Source organism: Pungitius pungitius, chromosome 11 (genome assembly GCF_949316345.1).
Source record: "Pungitius pungitius chromosome 11, fPunPun2.1, whole genome shotgun sequence".
Lineage (NCBI taxonomy): Eukaryota > Metazoa > Chordata > Actinopteri > Perciformes > Gasterosteidae > Pungitius > Pungitius pungitius.
The window spans coordinates 37,210-59,002 of record NC_084910.1 but is presented as its reverse complement, the minus strand read 5'-3'; the positions used below and the strand labels follow the sequence as shown (position 1 = coordinate 59,002).

The 21,793-nt window shown below is 41.7% G+C and overlaps 1 protein-coding gene across 3 annotated transcripts in view; it reads left to right on the top strand.

Annotated features, from left to right (window-relative positions):
- The window catches only part of LOC119197433 (F-actin-uncapping protein LRRC16A-like), a 47,461-nt gene extending 26,679 nt beyond the window's left edge, over positions 1 to 20,782 (top strand). The window contains exons 12-40 of one of the 3 annotated variants that reach the window (XM_037453722.2): positions 87 to 181; positions 603 to 689; positions 2,087 to 2,190; positions 2,376 to 2,453; positions 2,987 to 3,063; positions 3,971 to 4,075; positions 4,468 to 4,537; positions 7,219 to 7,300; positions 7,449 to 7,548; positions 7,875 to 7,929; positions 9,755 to 9,927; positions 11,878 to 11,946; positions 12,494 to 12,587; positions 12,724 to 12,822; positions 12,996 to 13,124; positions 13,266 to 13,397; positions 13,623 to 13,798; positions 13,897 to 13,984; positions 14,079 to 14,219; positions 14,776 to 14,793; positions 15,373 to 15,439; positions 15,552 to 15,778; positions 15,862 to 15,971; positions 16,125 to 16,394; positions 16,481 to 16,691; positions 16,864 to 16,900; positions 17,064 to 17,330; positions 17,442 to 17,561; positions 17,925 to 20,782. In XM_037453722.2, the coding sequence (XP_037309619.2) occupies positions 87 to 181; positions 603 to 689; positions 2,087 to 2,190; positions 2,376 to 2,453; positions 2,987 to 3,063; positions 3,971 to 4,075; positions 4,468 to 4,537; positions 7,219 to 7,300; positions 7,449 to 7,548; positions 7,875 to 7,929; positions 9,755 to 9,927; positions 11,878 to 11,946; positions 12,494 to 12,587; positions 12,724 to 12,822; positions 12,996 to 13,124; positions 13,266 to 13,397; positions 13,623 to 13,798; positions 13,897 to 13,984; positions 14,079 to 14,219; positions 14,776 to 14,793; positions 15,373 to 15,439; positions 15,552 to 15,778; positions 15,862 to 15,971; positions 16,125 to 16,394; positions 16,481 to 16,691; positions 16,864 to 16,900; positions 17,064 to 17,330; positions 17,442 to 17,561; positions 17,925 to 18,097 (3,454 nt within the window). In that variant the 3' untranslated portion in view covers positions 18,098 to 20,782. The remainder of the gene's footprint in view (positions 1 to 86; positions 182 to 602; positions 690 to 2,086; positions 2,191 to 2,375; positions 2,454 to 2,986; positions 3,064 to 3,970; positions 4,076 to 4,467; positions 4,538 to 7,218; positions 7,301 to 7,448; positions 7,549 to 7,874; positions 7,930 to 9,754; positions 9,928 to 11,877; positions 11,947 to 12,493; positions 12,588 to 12,723; positions 12,823 to 12,995; positions 13,125 to 13,265; positions 13,398 to 13,622; positions 13,799 to 13,896; positions 13,985 to 14,078; positions 14,220 to 14,775; positions 14,794 to 15,372; positions 15,440 to 15,551; positions 15,779 to 15,861; positions 15,972 to 16,124; positions 16,395 to 16,480; positions 16,692 to 16,863; positions 16,901 to 17,063; positions 17,331 to 17,441; positions 17,562 to 17,924) is intronic. The other 2 variants (XM_062565419.1, XM_037453724.2) reach the window with 2 other exon arrangements.
- The last annotated feature ends 1,011 nt before the right edge of the window (positions 20,783 to 21,793 follow it).

The following is a 21,793-nucleotide window of genomic DNA, read 5'->3' as shown; positions in this document are numbered from 1 at the left end:
GTTGTAAAACCTTTTAGAAACGTGGCACTCGTAAAATGCTTTGATGATACGTACACATAACGGCTACACTCTTTCACACACTATAGTGATTTTGCCCAGAAGCTAGCTGCTGCCCTGGCTTACAACCCCAGCTCAGGACTCACCACCATTAATCTTGCCAACAACCCATTGGAAGACAGAGGTAAAATATTTGCTCTCATGTAATCCAATGTGTTCAGTCTGTTACACTCAACTGTACTTTGGTTTTAATGTCTCTGTTCTACGTCAGGTAGGAGAAGTAAACCTCGTACCGAAGTGAAATATTGAAGCAGTTCAGATCGAGCAGGCCAAGCATAGTCCAAATGTTTAATACCTTTGATTATTATTCAGATTATGCATCATTCACATTTACTATACTGTAAACTAGAGCCTGCCACATAACGAATGAGACATATTCTACCAAATATACTAGATTTTTGGCATTTATCATGGCTTGTTTGTTGTCATGTAGAATTTGCAATGTCATCTTTTGAATGTACTCTTGTCAGAGAAAGGTTTCTGTGTATTTTGATAACATTAATATTTTGTCTGTTTATGAGGAGAATCATTGTCCTTTGCTGCAGGTATTTCCTCCCTGGGAGCTCAGTTTGCCAAACTCCGGTTGGGCCTCAAGCATTTAAACTTTTCCAAAACCTCACTGTCACCCAAAGGTATGTTCTATATGTATACAGTTACAGTTTCAGGCGGATAATACATTAAAACATAAGACATTTTAAAATGGAGTTTGTTGGAATCGTTCAATTATACAACATATTTCAAATAGTGTTGTGATCGGCCTGCTCACTTTGAGTTTTAATTCACGTGGTCTCCTTTCATCAAGATCAATCCCCTTCTGCCACTAGTCGAATCACTACCGTTGGGATGCTAAAGACACTTAATTATTGCATCATCAACACTGTGAGAGAGACAGGGAGAGCAAGAAATATGTGTTTGTAGTGTGTATAATGTGTGAGTGTGCAGGACAGACCATCTGTAAACAGTACTCATGTTTCATTTACATAAACTCTGCTTACTAGACCACTTTCCTTAATCTGTAGAGACGTAACTTCATGGAATGATGGAAAAATCCTCCTTCAGTAATGGTCTTTATTAAAATTATATCAAGGGGGTAATTACTTTTTTGCAAACAGAAAATGCTAGGGATTTGTTGTTATTTTTTTCTTTATTTCTAAATTAAATGTAGGTATCAACATCCAATTGCAGGTTCAGTTTCTTCTCTGTTCTCACCCAAAGTAAACCCATCGAGCACAGTCTTTAGGGACCCTCTGTAAACACACTCTGCTCTCAGGCAATCAATAAAGAGTTATCATATTTCACTGTGTTGGCTTTGTGAGAGGACTGAAGTCCTTAAACTGAGGCCTGCTCATCTAGCTGAAGGCCTGATCTATGATCCAAACCCCAAAAGAGCCAAGGTAGATCATTGGATCTTTTGAATTTGAATTCCAGTCAAATGTTACTTGAAAATGTTGAAACTTGTCACATCTATTGCAGAAATCTCTATATTATTATATATTATCTTTGTTTTTGCTGTGTATTTTTCATGGGTTTTTTCTTTTTTGAGGCCCTTTTTCATCCGTTCTCAACTTTCTGTCTCTGTTGAGTCGGTCATTTGAGACTCGAATCTTGACACACGGCTGGTTCAGTGTGTCACCCATGTGACAGTCGTGCAAAGAGAATACACACATACCAGGAAAAGTAAATCAAATGCATGCAAAGACGTCAATCTCTGCTTCTCGCATAAACATTTTGGATGACAGCAGCACTTCATGAGGTTGTTCAGAGCTTGATGTGAGAATCATGCCTTTAGTCAATTAATTTGGATCTTATTTCTTCTTCTTATTTCTTCTTTTGACATAAAAATAAAAAATCTTCATCCTGCAGTTGCATTACATTTACGCTACCATGAGAAGACATGTTGTTTTTACTTTCAATGCATTCACTCTATATTCTGATCCTGTTCTGTCTTCACCACACTGACATTTCCTTCACTGGCTGTCAAAACAGGAGGCCTGTGATAATGCTGACATTGCATTTGTGTGTGTTGTAGGGGTGAACAGCCTTTGTCAGTCACTCAGTGCCAACCCATCTATCCCCAGCAGTCTTGTCCATCTGGACCTCTCAGGGAATGTCCTCCGAGGGGACGACATTCAGGTACAAACTAATGTTGATTTCTGATTGGTTTCAGCGCTAGTAGCAATAACACTTAATTCATTAAGAGAGTACAGTGCTGCAGGGGGAGCAAATGCATGTGTGGAGGCAAAGAAAACAAAAATGATGAATGAGAGCAGACAAATGATAGCTGTGTTGACTAGGCATTTTCTTGTGTTTGCAATTAGCATTTCTACCACTTCCTGGGTCAACCCAACAGTCTGGCCACCCTTGATCTCTCCAACTCTGACTGCTCTTTGGACCAGGTGAGTTAGGAGGCACTCTAAAGTTATGTCCTGCATATTAAAGAGGATAGAAAGATATGATAATGGGTAACACATTTTAAACTCAACTATCCCAGCAGAATAAGAGAATATCTTATATATCTAACATGCAGTTACTCGTGCCTCATTATAATGTATTGTACCAGCCATAAAAATTGGTGTTGCGGGGATTTTAAATTGTATACAACCACTCAAACGTTGTTGCCATCCGCTGCTCGTGAAGTGATTCTGAATACCGTGTGTGATGTATTGATGTGGGTCAGAGACCCAAATACAGTTTATTGATTACTCTGAGATGTAGCCAGCTGTCGGCCTTTCACTGAACATATTGACTTGCTCCTGAATCATATTCTGTCTCTCTCACGTACTCAAACTACCAGCTACAAACTCATTCACACAATTCTTAACGCATAACACAGGCGAATGCTTTACACAATGCATTACAACTCAAGCAACAGGTGAGCTATGTTTAAACGGCTCGTATGTGATGCTAATGCCTTCAGTGTGCGTTGCAGGTTTGCTCAGCTCTGCTGCGAGGCTCCATCGAACACCTCTCTGTTCTCAATGTGTCAAAGAGCGTCTTCCCTCACAGGTAAAGATCCATGCATGTTGTGCAAAATGAATTTGATGCTGTAGCCTGTGTATCTTAAAATGTTTGATGATCATCAGTGAAATTGCAACATTTCCAAAATACCATGAGAGCTGAGATAACTTCCTAGTGGCATATTAAATGTAAAGCTAATATTGAGTTATATCTGTAAGTTGTCATCCACTATGTGCTCACTAGTTTTTTTTATCCCATTACACTGCTGCAGCTTCACTATGGAGAGAGATGTGTCTACATCTAAGTGTGTTTTTGCCCTAAAAGGCTGATTATGACCTAAAATGACAGCAGTTCCTTTTAGGTGAAGTCTGTATGTTGGTGTGTGACACCTGCTGGTGAGAAAGTGCTATTACAAACAAGATGAGGACGAGATGTATTTTGCAGGGGTTTTAAATTTGCATTGCGTGTTTAAATACGAGTGCCTGCATATGTGTGTGTATCTGTGTATTTGTAGAAATTGTGTGTAACAGATCGGTGGTGGGCGGAGTTATCTTCCCATTATTATCTCTCTTTCCACTGGGACCTTTGGGATTTGAGCACTTGATCAAGGGGAGGTAATGGGGGCAGGGGGATTCTACTACAACATGGGTATAGGAGATATGGAAGGAAACAAGGGAAAGTGAATATGTGGCAGAAGTGGGTACGTGTTTTACAGTAAATGGTGCTTGAAAGATTCTCCTTTGTCAGAATCCTTTTTTTTGTTTTTGTGGAGCTGTAAACGTTTCTATAACAGCCGATACAAACTGAAATGGGTCACAGGCTTTTTAGGACATGGTAAGAATGTCGGGTCATCTTCAATCCTGTACTGCTGTTGGATCCAAGGGCCTAAAATTCAAAGTGTTCTGGTGGTGTATTTGTCTTGACATCATTTCATGCTGTCTTTTTGTCTTTGAAGGAAAGGCAAAGAGGTGCCTCCATCATTCAAGCACTTCTTCAGCAGCACCATGTCTTTGAGCTCCATTAACGTGTCGGGAACCAAGCTGCCACCGGAGGCCCTCAAGTGAGAGAACAATTAATTCACGTTCAATGAGTCTGTGGAGCTTCTGCCCAGTACATTGTGTTCCTCATCTCCTTTAATCTGTATCCTCTTTTAAGTTGTGCATTATCAGCGTTTCATCTACAGCGAATATGAACTTGTCTTGTCAACCTATATCATTGCGACATTGCAGTTTAATGTTTTTTACTACAAGCGGTAAAATTATTATCTGGAGTTTGAATATTGGCAGTGGCAAATATAATTATGCTCACAAATAGAAGCCCCACCACCATTATTTAGGGTCACCAACAATGAACAGTCTTCTAACATTTAGTAGCATGAATAGTTTTGAAAAGTCACATCTGCAGCTCTAAAAAAAAATCTTTATTGTAACTGCTTACATTATATTGTTTCAGAGCTCTCCTGCTTGGCTTGGCCAGTAACCTCAATCTGAAGGATGCTTCTCTAGATCTCAGCTGCTGTGAGGTAAGACTGACAAGGCATTCATTTCCCCTCGTAAATCCTTTTATTTAAAGTCCAGACATCTTTTAGATCGTTCCGTCCGTTTATACCTGGCTCAAAAGTGATCGTTCGCTCGTGGCTGCACTCAAATCAAATATTAATGTGCCAGCTACAGTGCTGAAACATTCAGTGGAGACAAAACTGTTTAAAATGCATCATCAAATGTATTGACAAAAGGGATCTTTCCAGAGCAGTGGCAGTGAAGAGTGGAAATATTGCAGCACAGGGAACATGGTTAAAGCACAATGCTGCAAAATACTAAGAAATCAATAGACTGCAATCGGTGGATGTCTCTTGGGCACAGATTGTTTTTTTTCCGTTGTATTCCTTTATTCTTGCTGAATTTACTATAAGCAGTATTTGTGTAAGTGCCCTTTTCATCTAAAGTTTGGAGAGTGTGTTTTTAAATATATGAAGGTAACACTTATCCAATGCAATCAGCCTTTTTGATCCCCTCCAAAACCATTCGACAGGCCAGTGACGCTGTTAAGAGGCAGTATATATATATATATATATATATATATATATATATACACTCACCGGCCACTTTATTAGGTACACCTGTCCAACTGCTCGTTAACACTTAATTTCTAAGCAGCCAATCACATGGCGGCAACTCAGTGCATTTAGGCATGTAGACATTGTCAAGACAATCTCCTGCAGTTCAAACCGAGCATCAGTATGGGGAAGAAAGGTGATTTGAGTGACTTTGAACGTGGCATGATTGTTGGTGCCAGAAGGGCTGGTCTGAGTATTTCAGAAACTGCTAATCTACTGGGATTTTCACGCACAACCATCTCTAGGGTTTACAGAGAATGGTCCGAAAAAGAAAAAACATCCAGTGAGCGGCAGTTCTGTGGGCGGAAATGCCTTGTTGATGCCAGAGGTCAGAGGAGAATGGCCAGACTGGTTCGAGCTGATAGAAGGGCAACAGTGACTCAAATAACCACCCGTTACAACCAAGGTGGGCATAAGAGCATCTCTGAACGCACAGTACGTCCAACTTTGAGGCAGATGGGCTACAGCAGCAGAAGACCACACCGGGTGCCACTCCTTTCAGCTAAGAACAGGAAACTGAGGCTACAGTTTGCACAAGCTCATCGAAATTGGACAATAGAAGATTGGAAAAACGTTGCCTGGTCTGATGAGTCTCGATTTCTGCTGCGACATTCGGATGGTAGGGTCAGAATTTGGCGTCTACAACATGAAAGCATGGATCCATCCTGCCTTGTATCAACGGTTCAGGCTGGTGGTGGTGGTGTCATGGTGTGGGGAATATTTTCTTGGCACTCTTTGGGCCCCTTGGTACCAATTGAGCATCGTTGCAACGCCACAGCCTACCTGAGTATTGTTGCTGACCATGTCCATCCCTTTATGACCACAATGTACCCAACTTCTGATGGCTACTTTCAGCAGGATAATGCGCCATGTCATAAAGCTGGAATCATCTCAGACTGGTTTCTTGAACATGACAATGAGTTCGCTGTACTCAAATGGCCTCCACAATCACCAGATCTCAATCCAATAGAGCATCTTTGGGATGTGGTGGAACGGGAGATTCGCATCATGGATGTGCAGCCGACAAATCTGCGGCAACTGTGTGATGCCATCATGTCAATATGGACCAAACTCCCTGAGGAATGCTTCCAGCACCTTGTTGAATCTATGCCACGAAGAATTGAGGCAGTTCTGAAGGCAAAAGGGGGTCCAACCCGTTACTAGCATGGGGTACCTAATAAAGTGGCCGGTGAGTGTATATATATATGGAATACTGGGCAGACAGCAGGGAGGGGGGAGATGAGCAGAAGGGAGAAGTTTCCAACCCTAATTGTTTCATCTCATCTCTCACCCACACACACAGCTCCTCACCTTCGTCTCCTCCCCTGCTCAAATAGAAAAAGATTCTATGGGATTGCTAAGAATAACACATAACAATAATACATATTCAACTCTAATCCCAGATTCCTATAGAATTCTTCCCAACCTCAAGCTGCGGGGGAAATAATGCGTTCTGACTTCTGTTTTGTGCTATTGTGTGTGTCACTGGTGAGAACACACGTATGATCATTAAGCATCTGTGTGTTTTGTTGCTGGTAATTGTTGGCATGGCTTTGACAAGCAGTTCTCGCCCCCTAATGCTTCTGTAAGCTTGGCCATTGTGTAAGTACAAAAGTGCTCACTCTTAATAATTAACATCTCACTCCTCCTCATTTTATTTGCATGTCTGTTTAAATGTGCGTATTTTATGCTGGTCCTACTCTTCTTGGATTCCATCTTTTTATTTGAATGATATGTGTTGTAATTGTATGTTGTTGAAACCACATATTCCACCATATAAGCGTACCCTGCATGTCTGCATTAATAGTTGTTTGCTAGAGACCAAATGCATGTGTCACTTTCCCTCATGCACAGATGTTTTTTTATTAAACCACTTGCTTTGGTGTTTTCACTGCCGAAGGTTTATAATGTACAGTACATACAGTTCTTCATTCTCATATTGTCAAATGTGTACAAACATCTTCTGGGAAGAATTCGGAGTTGCATTTTCAAAGAGTTACACGCTTTAGCTAGCTTTACTGTTATGTGTCGTAAGCTACACGTAAGGTGTTTGTGTTTTTGTTAACCCCCCCCCCCTGTCTTCCCAGTTGCGGTCAGGAGGCTCTCAGATCCTTGAAGGTTGTATCGCAGAAATTCCGAACATCTCCAGCCTTGACATCTCTGACAACGGTGAGGTGGCAGCTTCCATGCACGTTGTGCCAAATATTCACTTTCAATTCCAACCTCATGCCAATGAGAAGTCCAACGCATTCATCTACCAAAATCAGTTGAGACCAGTCAACGACAAACCCTCTGTAACCTTTTCCTCCACCTCCAGGCCTGGACTCGGACCTGTCCACTCTGCTAGTGTGGTTGGCCAAGAACAGATCCATTCGACACCTGTCTCTAGGGAAGAACTTCAACAACATCAAGTCCAAGTAAGAATGAGGCGTACAGTACGGTGGTTCGACCTGGCTTGGGGCTGGTTGTGGTTTAGTGTTTCTTGGCTTGTTCTCTTGTGGATGACCAAAGACTGGTGCTGTCTACAAAGCGACATCAAACAGTCAGCACAGTTTTAACAATTATACATAGCACAGAGGTCGATCTTCCTACCCGAGGAGTGTACTCATTTAGATGAACAAGGTGAGGGGTTCAAGATGACCAGGGTTCTACAAAGTAGGACTATCCATAACCAAATTCATTTTTTTTTAAATAATTCTTTGTTATTTTTGCAACATCTGTTTTCTTTTTTTTCCTGACATAGAAACCTTGCGCCAGTGTTGGACAGCCTGGTCCATATGATTCAGGAAGAGGAGTCGGTGAGTTTTTCATTGTCTTCTCCATCCACTGTTTTGTGGGGGGGGGTCAGTAGATAAATGTTGACAGAGAACACCCTCCAGACTGATGCCTCAGTTTTGAATCCTATCAGCCTGAAGCAAATCACCAACTCTCAACCAGCTGCTCTACAAATGACCTCTGACCTCGTTGTCGGCGGGTGGTTTGAATATAATCACCCTAGTGATAAATAAAGTATCACATTAAGCTGAAACCATATGGTTTATGAGAGAAATATTAATGCCATTTCAAGTAGTGGATGCATAGAGTTTGGTAGTTTACCTTTAGAATGCCGTTTTGTTCCAAAGTACAGAACATTAAATAAGTGGATCTTCTCCAGCTCTCCTAATGAGGAAAATGTAGTGGATTGATGGCATTATGGAGTTGTTGTGTGTGTGTGTGTGTGTGTGTGTGTGTGTGTGTGTGTGTGTGTGTGTGTGTGTGTGTGTGTGTGTGTGTGTGTGTGTGTGTGTGTGTGTGTGTGTTGTCATTGTGAAGCATCTGGTTATCTGGCTCTGCAGGAACGATACAAAAAAAGGAAAAAACGTAATGGACTGGAATTGAAAAAATGGTATGCGGAGGTTAAAGGTGGAGGGTCAAAGAATGGATTAAATCGGGGGGGGGTTAGAACGGCTGATTGAATCTCGGGCCTGTTCTGAATGATGGAAGAGGCGAAAGAATAAGACACGTGACAAAAGCAGGGTAACCCCTGCGAAACAGAAATTTGAGAACGTAAAAAATAAAAAAGGGTTATTAGAGACAAAAAAACAAATCACAAAATGGTTACCACCCCTGCGAGGAAAACCCTATTTATTTCTCTCTTCCTGTCACACACGCACATAAGCACACATAAGCACAGACGCGTGACACAGCTCCAACAGCACATTCACCCTGCTGTGATCCTGTGTCCTCCCTGAATCCAGACCTGGAATACTTCATGGCTGAAAGAGCTGAACAGATACACAAACCGTCTTCTGTTCCAGAGAATATTGATATAACTCTGCATATGGTATGAATGTAGCCCGGCCTCATTGCCTTTTGTGGAGATAGCCCCATAAGAGTCTCCAGCTGTGTAAATGACCTGCATCAAGGGGCAGCTCAAAGCTGGTAAGCCTCACATCACTTGGTCCACTGCTGGATCTTTGATAATACATAGACGTTTTATAAAAGCCTCTCGCAGGTCCACTTGATCTTCTGATAAATGTTTTAATTGGGATTTGCTCCATTGAGTCACCAGCCCAGGCAGCAACATAGAGCTTTACAACTAATTATATTTGTTAAAAAAAAAGGACAGGCCATTTTGAAAAACAAGGTTTACAGAAGAAAACGGAGATTTATTTACTGTTAACGACAATTATTTAGCTAAATTTGTGAGCAGCAAGGAAATCTTTAGGACTATTGAACGTGGGAAAGTTTGCTTTAGTTATTGTGGACCATTAAATCGCATCAGACACTTCATGGCAAAGTTGCTGTGAGCTCTGCTTCCATTCTCATAGGATTAAGCCAAATGAAAAGAATACATGGATATTAAATACATTTAGGAACACTTAGGGATCTGGATAATGCTCTTGAAGTAATGAATTACAATAACATTTGTTAAAGTTAATAATAACTTAAATAAGACTGCAGGCTGACCTGCACATTGCAGAAAAACCCAAAGACCCGCCTCCTTTTAACAACCACAAACACATCGGGTAGTATTAGTATCCCTTGTTTTCACATTGTTAACCTTCTCTTAAAAACCCTTTCTCTTCTCCTCCTCCCACCTCAAATACGAACTTACTTCTCCTTTATGTCTACCCTTCCCAGCCCCTCACCTCTCTGTCTCTCGCAGACTCCAGGCTGAAGAGTGATCTGACCATTGTTCTGAACGCCCTCGGCAGCAACTCCTCGCTAATCCGGTTGGACATCAGCGGAAACGCCATGGGGGACATGGGAGCCAAGATGTTGGCCAAAGCGCTACAGATCAACTCCAAACTCAAGTGGGTGTGCCTCTCACGTGACTCTCAGTCTTAAATGACAATAGATAAAATGCATTTCCTGCTGAAAATGCGTTGGAATGAGAAAAGCTGAAATGAATTTTACAGAATTGGAGAAAAAAACACAGAAATGGGAGAAGCTCATATCAATTGGAATAAATACAGAAATAATAAAAGCTGAGAATTTAAAAAGATCTTTATTATTTGTGAAGAGGCCTGAATCAGTGGGTTAGTTATATGTCGAGAGATTTGTATACAGACTTTGTCTCACTCTCGGGCTCCTCACGCAAAAAGTAAATAAATGTGGGATTCTACACTCATAAGAGACTAACTAATGGAACAAGCTTGTATCAAATGACTTGTGTCAACATTTTAATGTTTAAATGGTGTCTCTAGCTGAAAGATTGGAAAAGCTGAAAAAGTTGAAGAAGTTTTGAGAGAATTTGAAAATGAATTCCTTTGGAAACCATGTTAAAAAGTTTTTAAATAATATAAATTCAATTATAAGAGCTGGAAAGCTGAAAAGTCATAGCACCCCTCTCCTGAATGACCTGAACATTTTAATATTTGAATGGTCTTAATAGCTGATAGCTGCATAACTGCATTCCAACAACTAGATAACACCTTGTGATTACACTACATGACTCTTTTATCCAAAGCTGTAGGTCTGAAGTGTAATAATCTGGATGTGTCTCTTGGTGACCAAAACTGTCCACGCACAGAAATATAATATATAATATAAACACCTGGCAAAGAACTCTCAACCTGCATTTGATGCAATCACAAATGCTTTTGTTTACTTAAAACATCCATGGTATGAAAAATGTATTAAAGATATCTATATATTGTCTAGAAATACAAAATAAGAGGAAGGGTTCGGAAGGTGTTGATTAAGAAAAATACATTACAATAATGAAAAATAAAGCAAAACACTATAAATTCCCTTCTACATGACACTTTATGCACTCAAACATATGCATTAAAATAATAATTATGTTTAATCACCAAAAAGAGGAAAACTCGAATAGAAATAAATGTTTCTTGATACAAGTAGATATTTCTTGAACTAGAATGTCGTAGATCATCGCTCTGTGTCACCCTGTGTCACCCTGTGTCACCCTGTGTCACCCTGTGTCACCCTGTGTCACGCTGTGTCACCCTGTGTCACGCTGTGTCACGCTGTGTCACGCTGTGTCACCCTGTGTCACCCTGTGTCACGCTGTGTCACCCTGTGTCACGCTGTGTCACGCTGTGTCACGCTGTGTCACCCTGTGTCACCCTGTGTCACCCTGTGTTACCCTGTGTCACCCTGTGTCACGCTGTGTCACGCTGTGTCACGCTGTGTCACCCTGTGTCACGCTGTGTCACCCTGTGTCACCCTGTGTCACCCTGTGTCACGCTGTGTCACCCTGTGTCACGCTGTGTCACCCTGTGTCACGCTGTGTCACCCCGTGTCACCCCGTGTCACCCTGTCTCACCCCGTCTCACCCCGTCTCACCCCGTCTCACCCCGTCTCACCCCGTGTCACCCCGTGTCACCCCGTGTCACCCCGTATTACCCCGTGTCACGCTGTGTCACGCTGTGTCACGCTGTGTCACCCTGTGTCACCCTGTGTCACCCTGTGTCACCCTGTGTCACGCTGTGTCACCCTGTGTCACGCTGTGTCACCCTGTGTCACCCTGTGTCACCCTGTGTCACGCTGTGTCACCCTGTGTCACCCTGTGTCACGCTGTGTCACCCTGTGTCACCCTGTGTCACCCTGTGTCACGCTGTGTCACCCTGTGTCACCCTGTGTCACGCTGTGTCACCCCGTGTCACCCTGTGTCACCCTGTGTCACGCTGTGTCACCCTGTGTCACGCTGTGTCACTCTGTGTTACCCCGTGTCACCCTGTGTCACCCCGTGTCACCCTGTATTACCCTGTGTCACCCTGTGTCTGCGTTTGTCTGTGCAGGACTGTGATCTGGGACAGGAACAACGTAAGCCCTCAGGGTCTGCAGGATGTAGCAGCCGCTCTGGAGAAGTGAGTCGCCCCCTCTGTGTGAATCCATGGATGTGTACATGAACATGGATGTGTACATGAACACGGATGTGTACATGAACACGTTTTCCCTGAGCACGGCCGCGTCTTGTGATGTGTTCAGAAAGGAAGAGAATGCGAGAGGATGCGAGCGAAAAGAAAACCAAATCAATGAATGATTAATTTTTGTCCACTATCTTAATGTTCAATATTCTCCTTGTGGCCTTGGAGACCATGGCCTACAATTACTATATACGGTCAAGGTTAAAAAAATGTGGGCTATTCTAAATGAACAACTATAGATCAACTTCTTAATTATAAATAATCATATCAAGAGACACCACATGCGGATGCACTGTCACTATTGTAGTACAGTGACTTAAATTGCTAACCCTGACCTCATATTGCACTATGATACGTATGCTATGTATGAATTTGAATGCATCACTCTGATTCATGTTTATTGACCTTCTTTTGCCTCTTTCCCTTCATCTACCACGTGAACCAGCAGTGGAATGATAATAATGTCCTTTGGCTGTGTGTCCATCAGGAACTTTACTATTCGTTTCATGCCCATCCCCATCATCGATGCCTCCCAGGCTCTTAAGGCCAGCCCTGAGAAAACAGAAGACGCCTTGTTAAAGGTATTTCAAGATTTATCGGCTGTCCTGTAAAAGTACAGCAGAATTGTATAGTGTCAAACAAAGAGAAAATATAACTAAATATACTTATGTATTATAACATTATTATCATGACAGTATCAGTGTGTTTTCCCCCCAGATTGAGAACTATCTCTACAGGAACCATGAAACGAGGAAATATCTACAGGAACAGGCCTATCGGCTGCAGCAGGGCATCGTAACCACAACCACACAACAGGTGTGTACCATAACTTATAAAAAAACAGTATAATCTGTATGTTTTCAACCATCTCAGTAATTACTGCAGTAATAGACCATTTAGCCCTAAAGGAAGTGTACACCCATCCATTCAAAAGTTAGAAAAACATAATTTTGACATTTCAGATACAAACTCTCATTTCTGTCTCCCAGATGATTGATAGGATTTGTGTGAAGGTGCAGGATCACCTGAACTCTCTAAGGAACTCTGAAACAGACGCCATCCTGGAGGACGTCAGGTCAGCAGAGAACCTCATCAAAGATGCAAGAAACTCCAAAACGGTGAGAAAATTCAACTAATGCACTCACCGGTGTGTGTGAATTAAAAGATTTGATCGTGAAGCTCATTGTAAGATCAGTCTGCTACATCCTTTCTTTGATTCCATTATTCATCCGATGTCCTGCTCCTCTGTGTCTCCTCAGCTGCTCCCTAACCTCTACCACCTCGGCTCAGCGGCCAGAGAGGAGGTGAACAGCTCGTCAGTGGGACCCATCCAGGAGAAACTAGAGTCTATGGCTGGGGAGGTGACAAACGTCATGGACCAACAGCTACAGGTGGGCTTCTAACACTTACTCTAGCAGGGATAAAATATGTTTAATTGCAAACTATAAATTCTAGCCACCAAAACAAAGTACACTTGTAAATAAAAAACTAAGCACAAGTTGCAAAGTGGTTCACTCAAGGCAGCAAAATGAGAAATATTTTTCATTCAAAGAGGTAAGTATTTATAGAAATGTTAAGTTAACTATCTTAGTTACTGGTATCTGAACGCCTTACAGACTCTGCTGGAGTCGATGGTGGACGCAGCAGAGTCTCTGTGTCCCCATGTGATGAAGAGGAGTAGTCTTCGTCCAGAGCTAATAAAGGCAAGTTCAGCCAAGATGGTGGTACCCAAAAGCTTTGTCACTAAAACCCTCCTGGAGCAGTCTGGGGTGGATATCATCAACAAGATCAGGTGTGTAGTGTGTTGTGTCCTTTATACGTAACTAGGATCACGCGAGCCTTGTCCTGCTTTGCCTCCTGACCATCACTGTCTTTCGGGCTCTGTGTCAGTGAGGTGAAGCTGAGTCTGGCGTCTTTCTTGTCTGATCGCATTGTGGATGAGATTCTGGAGGCTCTTTCTACTTCACAACTCACTCTGGTAAGATTAAATTCAACAAAACTAACAATGGTTAGTTAGACCTTTCAAAATGTTGTAGTATGTGTAAAGGCTCCCGGTTTTCTCCTCCTCCCAGGCTGACCACCTGGTGCGGCGAGGTCGCCCCTTGGTGCGGCAGGAGTCTGTGGATCTGGACGCCCCAGAGGAAAAGATTCCTAAAAGAGCATCAACCGAGATGCTGGAGGCTGAGAGGCTGGAGGATCTAGAGACCTGCATGGTAGGTTTGGGTGGATCCGTGGGTTTTAACCATCTCCGATTTATTTCACAAACATTGTCTTCTCATGCGACTTAATTTATGGTTGACATTTAATTTAAATGAGAGAAACCCAAGCAACTACAACGTACGTCATGTCTAGAATAAATATTCCTTGGATGATCTACCCAGTAAAATGAAGGGTAGAATTTTTAACTCATTTAAAGAATTGTCTCAATGTTCAGTAAAGTTTTTTTCTAAATGCTTTTATAATTTTTTTTTCAGGTTGGGTCATTTGTAATGTAAAAGGGGAGATATCTTATTGTTTCATCATCACCTTTCTAATGTATTCAACCTTTAGAATGTTGCTGAGTGTGTGATGAGCAGTAAATAATACAGGCTGCAGTCAACAGGAAGCTTCTCTCTTCACCTTTCATAACTCTGTTGTTTCAACCACTACTTTTACATCAACACCGGCTATCTTTCTCATGTTTGTCTTCACTAGGCTTTACTGTGTGTTGTCTTTTTCCTCTTCACTTCTTTACCGCTTTCTTCCTCTTTCCACTTTTGCTCCATGGAGGTTTTGTGCTGCACCAGCGTAAGTAGTTCTCGACTGTTCGTCCATACTCTCCTTTCAATTCACTTTCCTTTCCTCTTTTCTTTTTCTGTCTTTTGTTGCTGCGCCTGCCTGCTTCAAAGCTCTCTGTGCACAAAGAGACATATATATTTAAATATTTGATCCTGATCTATACTCAAGATTTTTGTGGCAAAACAACATAATAAAAATGTAATTTTTCTTCATGCATCAAGCCACGTTGCGCTGCTTCTTTCCACTCAATGCACCTTGTGTGTCCTCACCACCGTTTAAGTGTGGATCACAGAACCATACAATATCCAACATGTGTTCCAAGATAAGTATCTGTCTATATGTAAATAGAGACATTTGTCTCTATTTCACTGTCTTTAAGACACGCATTATAACCACCAAAGGAATAATATGAGACCTCTATCCATTAATACATATTACTACCTCTACATTTATTATTATTATTATTATTATTACATTGAAATGGTTTTTATTGTTTAGGATGATGTCTGGCATTAGTGCAAACTATGATATCTTGTCTTATTGTTTTGGATAATTCTTTAACAATTACCATGAATTCTATGCGATCAGATGACTCCTAAATCCAAGAGGAAGAGCATCCACAGCAGAATGCTTCGGCCAGTGTCTCGTGCATTTGGTAAGCAGTTTATTATGTATAAGGTATTTATTATGTATTAATCTGATGAGAGGTGGAAGTCCTCTTAAATAGTAATGTACAACAAACCCTCTATTGACCAATCAACCTACAGAGATGGAGTTTGACCTGGACAAGGCCCTGGAAGACGTCCCTATCCATGTGGAAGACGCTTCAACTTCATCTCAAACTCCACTCACTCCATCTCAGGTTCATCCCAAATTGGAGCACCGACCGCCAGTGGGGATGGTGGAGCTGCCGTCCGAGGAGGAAAAAAAGCTGCAGCACTTCACCAAACTGCGACCACGACGGAACAAGAAAAAGCATTCCAGCAAAATACCTGTGAGTTGGGATTAAAGTCTTTGTATGCATGCTGCAAGTTCATATCCAGACATGGTACTAGATCCTTCAACTTCCTCTTTCAGGAATTCAACAGTGCCGCCTCTCAGGATGGGGAGCAGAACGGCCTAATGGGAAGGGTGGACGAAGGTGTGGACGAGTTCTTCTCTACAAAAGTCACCAGGATGGACTCCAAGTAAGCATAATGCCTTATTTAAAAAAAAATTAGGATTGTCTAAATAGTTTATCCAGAATCGATGTATTGCACTGTACTTGCTCCTAATATTTACATTTTATTAGTATACATTATTCAAGTAATCATTTTTGTCTCCTTCGGTTTTCCCATCAGACGTTCCAAGAGTTCCGAATCTCATGACGGAGAGAAGAAGAAGAGCAAAGGAGGATTCCTGAACCTCATCAAACGTTCCTCCAAATCAGAAAAGGCAGATAAAAATCAGGCGCCTCCCCCAGTTTTGGCAAAGTCAGAGAAAAACCAGGCGACCAATCCAGCTTCAGGTACATCCTCGGCCACAGTCCCCTCGACGCCGGCTTCCATCCCCGAGGAGCCGTCTTCTCCAAAGGTGTTAGTAAAGAGCCCAGCACCTGAGCCAAAGTCCAGGTACAGATGACTATTTTTCCCCCTGATTGTCTCAATGATGTACCAGCCGGCACCCGATTCACTAACAACTCCTGTCGTTCCTGCAGAGATGCCTCCAGCCGCTCCCAGCCCACAGACTACAGCAGCAGCTCGGACCGCTCAGAAGAGCTGAGGACGCCAGACTCCATGGACGAGCCCTGGGAGTGTTCAGACGGCCGGGGCAGCCCTCAAGGAAGCAGGCGGTACCAAGGGATGCAAATGATGGGCGGCGGCCTCCTCGCAGAGATGAAGGCAAAGCAGGAGAGGAGAGCACACAAGGTGAGGTGGTGGGATTTAAAAAAGCTAAAGATACAAGAAGTAGGAAAAAGGCACTGATTTATTATATTGAGTAACTACTAACATCAGAAATTGAAAAAAGAAATGTCTTCCCAAGCCTCCTAGATAATACGTCATCCATTAAAAAATAATTTTGTCATCTTGTCTTCTCTAGTCTTCAAGCCCAGACAGACCTGACAGCAATGCAACAGGTGAGTTCCTTCTATTGAGATGAACTTAAAAACGTTCAACTCAACTCATACAGCTAGTTTTAGTGGATTATTTTCATGTTCTTTTTATTGTCTGGTGTTACATCATCCATTGTGTGCAGGATTTTAAGCGTGTCCTCTCTTTTGCTTGTTTTGCTTGTGCCAGCAGCCAAGCCCCAGCCCATCATTTCAGAAAGCCGGTCTCCCAGTGGCTCAATTAACCAATCAGACACGGCGACTGGTTCTCCAGAGAAGACCCCTCCGAAGCCCGACCCGGCACGTCGCCTCAGGGCGACTTCCTCCTCTAGTTCTCCGGGGCAGCAGGTGAGTCCCAAACCACCAATGCCGCAGGGAGCGAAGCCTGCCCTGGCTGCCCGACCCACCATCCTCCAGAAGCCAAGGACCGGGAGCACCAGCACCAGCAGGAGCACAGGTACAAGCGTGGGATCTGATTGCCGCACTGAGAGGATCCTGGCTGTCGTGATAGTGCTTCTAATCGTCCTGTAAGATTGACAGTATTTGTTATGGTGTTTCTCCCTGACAGATGAGACCTCAGATTCCCCAAGCAGTGCTAAGGTCCCAGTTGTTCCGACCCCGCTGAAGAGGAGGGTGTCAGAGAGAGAGGGACAGTCAGGAGGCTCTACGAACAGAACCACCCTGGATGGTGGGTCACACAATGTGTCCGTCAGAAGTTTAAGTCGAGTATCCACTTTTTCCTTTGGCATGAGCCGATTTTGCCTTGAGTCTTGGGGAATTGTCTGTAGCCTCGATGGACTGTTTGATGTTGGATGTCACGGTCCGGTTGTGACTGCAGGGTGGATGAGGCATCCCGCTGGTTGTTAACGTTATGTCCTCCCGTTTGGTCTCCACTTTCTTCTCTCTGCATTACAAGAAAAGGTTCCTCAATTTCCATCTTTTCCTCACCTTTCTTTCACTTTTCTCTCCCCCTACGCTATTGTTTCCTTATTCTAAGCATTGTCAAAACTTGCGGTCATTGTCATCTTCTCTCTCTATATGTTTTTTTTAGGGAGGGCGGTGTTTGTGTCAGACTCGGCTCAGCGACCGAGCCGTCTCCGTACCAACTCTGAGGATCACGGCTCCATCAAGATAAAAGATCAATCTACAAAAACAGACAAAGCGGCGGGCAAAAAATCCTCAGACTCTGGGGAGGAAGCCGAAAAAGACTTTATTTTGATATAAGTATGGCTTCTTCACAGTAAAATCCTGTTAACAAGTCTCAGATGTTTTGCTTTAGAAAAGCAACTAAAGAGGAACTATAATCATGCATTGATACGTTTTCCTTTATACTGGCGGTTGTTTTCTGTCTGATCCTTAAAGTAAAGATCTTTGGTCTGCAGGAAGACGCGCTGTTGTATCATGCAGTAAACCTTTTCAAACTAGCATTTGGGTGTCTAGGACGAGGTGAAACTAACACTATTAACACCGTGGGAATATCCTCAATAATCTCTTATGAAACCAGCAGTGTTCTTTCACTAAGAGCTTGTCTCCCAGGGACCAAACACATGTAACAATGATATCAGGATCACTGTACTTGAACATACAACCAGAGCAGGGCCCAACAGCTATTGTTTCCATCAATATATTTGTATAGGTGATTTTTCTAAATGTTATTCTCATCATGTGCCAGTTACTTTTCTCAGAGGTGACTGAACTCATTATGCAATTCATCTTGTTGGTTTTTTTTCAGGAAAATACAGGTTTAGCTGAGAATCTCAGCCCAGCATAAACATACATACACATTTGAATCATCAAAATCCATCAAACGTTAAAATGAAATACACATTTCACAATTGATGTAGCATGTCTTAACAACAAAAACCACAAGTCCTTTAGAGCAGACTGACTGCACTGAAGAGCTGCTGGAACACATCAAACAGCCTGTCTGGTTTGTCTCTTTGTGGGAGACAGGCTGCGATGCACTGTAACAATCACTGATTACTAATCAATGATGCTTAAGCACTGTTAACTAACACTGTTCTCCTTGTTCAGACACTGTGGGAAAAAAATCATTTACTGTATCTGTTACCTTTAAACTGCGGATGTCTATTTTCTGCTCTTTATGGCAGAAGGTAGTATGTGTCTGTCAATAGAGAGCCACAGAGAGGCCCATCATAAAAGTGATTAACGGTTAATAAAACAGCTTTCTATGTAGCTGTAACTTTAAAAAAAGAAGAAATAATCACTTCTAATCTGTCACACATACTCTAAGTTGCTCTTTAAGACAGAGTCATACCTCACTTCAGGTAAGACTCACTTGTATTTACCTGGTGTGCCGATTGTCCAATGATCAATATTATGACATTCTCTTCAGCCTTCAAACATTACACACTTGACCTTCAGGGATTTCAAAATCAGCTCATTTTCAATTTATTCTGTACAAAGACACGTTTGGATCTTCAAACTATAAGGCGCTTTGTTATTACGTGATTGAGAAAACGGTGACTGAAGTGAAGGTGAACAGAGGGCAGCTGGGACCTTTTGGCTGTTCTGAACTCTACTCAAGACAACAAGGACACACGTCGCTCTCAAGCCGATTCCTCTCACCTTTGTCTTTTAACAGCAAGAAATGCCCTTTTCACACTGCTACACATCAACACCCAAGTTGTGATTATGACCGAGAAAACAGAGGCCTCACATCAGTCGGGGAATTGCACACATTTACTGGATAGAATGCTATATTGTCATCGGACATCGTTCTTCAATTAACTTTACAGCCATACAAAGTACAGAGAGAAATGCTCATTGCATGTCTGCAACATAATAATCTTTCTAACTTTGGTTCTACGTGATGTGAACACAGCATTGAACCCCATAAATACCTGAATGTGAGATCTAAATAATTCTTCATTATCTACCTGTTAAGTTGTGCTAAAACATTAATATTTAATGTAAGGCAGCCGTCGCTCTTCATGGCCGGTGTGAAAAGGGCACAACTTGTGTGTGTGTGTTTTGTTGTGTTGTCCTATTCTAGTCAGAGCCAAAAGGCTTACTGGTGCACCTTGACGTCTTTCTTCCAAGATTACGATGAGATTTTACTTGTTTGTCTCGTCGGAAATAACACTTTCTTCTGTGTGTGGTTAATTTAGTGTTGGATGTCAACAACTGCTTCAAATTACAGCCAAAGTTTCACAACTGAAACATCACTTGTAGATGGAGTGGTGCTCCAGGACACAGAATAAAATGCAGCTACACACTTTGCAATATGTTTAAAGCAAACACGTGGCTTTGAGCTAGATTCTCTTGCCTCTGTTTTTGCCACATCCTGATGGAAGGAAACTCTGTTTGGGATTTCAGAAGCAGCTGGCTATGTTTCTGTCCAGTTGTGCGAAAGACTGATGAATAATTTGAAACTACTTCATTTGAGTTGAAGACAACCAGAGGCGTTGAGTCCTGACTCCTACTTCGACCTGTGTGTGACTGCATGGCGTGGCTGTGAGTTGTACTGTATGTAAATATGTGCTTTCATACATGTAGGAGTCTGTGTAGATATGAATGTGTACACACACTATGTGAGTTCACCAAAAACCTATATTGTTTTGGTACTAAGTACACTACTATACTAGGGGTTTGTTTGTAACTTATTTGGAATAAAAAAACAGTGGACGGCGATGTATTGATCATTTGTTCTTTTTATTCTTGTACATTGTGTTCATAAATGTAGTAATTCATTGAATGTATTAATTTGCTGTTACATGTAATAAGTTAAATGCTACTTTCATCATGATTTAAAAAATGCAATGAATGCGAAACTTTTCTCCAAGCTGGAAAAATTGAATGCATTAAAAAATGACTTGTTTGCTTATTATCAATCTAATAGGTTATTTGTTCCATTTTCTCATGGCTCAATAAAATCCACTAAGTCATTTTGCTGATTTTGGACATTTCTCTATGCAAAAATGAATGCTGCATTGTAACTTCTTTATGTTCTTACAGGATCTTCCATTTACTCTATTCGTTGCACATGATACAATCAAAGTCTTTTCATTAAGGTCACAGGAGCAAGGAAACCTAAGGGGTCAAACATGCTATTGACTAAAGGCTTCTTATCCGTGCAACCTGATGTGCATGTGAATATCGGAACTGACGTTCCAGCTGAACTGGAATAAGTTCTCAGCTCAGTCTTTAACATGAATGCATCACTTCCAGTCTGTTGGATGCAATCTTGTGACGACAAATGTTGGATTGAACAGCATTTTTTGAGATTCTTTCAAAGGGTTAGGTGAAGGAGAAGAGTAGACGTTTGTCTGACCAAAGTCGGACAATAGGGCTCGGGCCCAATAAACAGGTGGATCTCTCTCACCACCATCTTCTTTCTCTTCAAGAGTGTTTCTATTCTTCGGCCAGCGGGAGGGAAAGACAAACCAAATACTAAAGAAGAAAAGAGGGGGAAGAGAAAAAAGGGGGGTGAAAAAAGCTAAACTAAAAACCTAAAAACAATATAAGGTAAGTATGTGGTGCTATGTTGATAAATATGTATATGTATTTTCATGTAATTGTGTATTCTTCGAATATGTGTTACATATGAATATGTATTTCATGTGTGTATATAAATAAGTCTGTTCATGTATGTGTATGTAAGATAAATGTAAGGTAAGTATAGTAAATAGTAATGTGTATGAATAAATCTGTTCATGTATGTGTATGTAAGATAAGTATTTGATACTTTGATATTGCTAAGTTTGTGTATATAAGGTAAGTATGTATATGTAAGGTAAGTATGACATTTTCCTGTGAATATGTGTATAGGTTAAGTAGGAATTTCATATGAGTATGTAAGTATGAGTTTATTTTAAACAGTATAAGTGTGTAAAAGAGGTTCATGTAAATGAATCTGAAATTTGTGTATGTATGAAAACGGCACCGAAAGGGCTATGA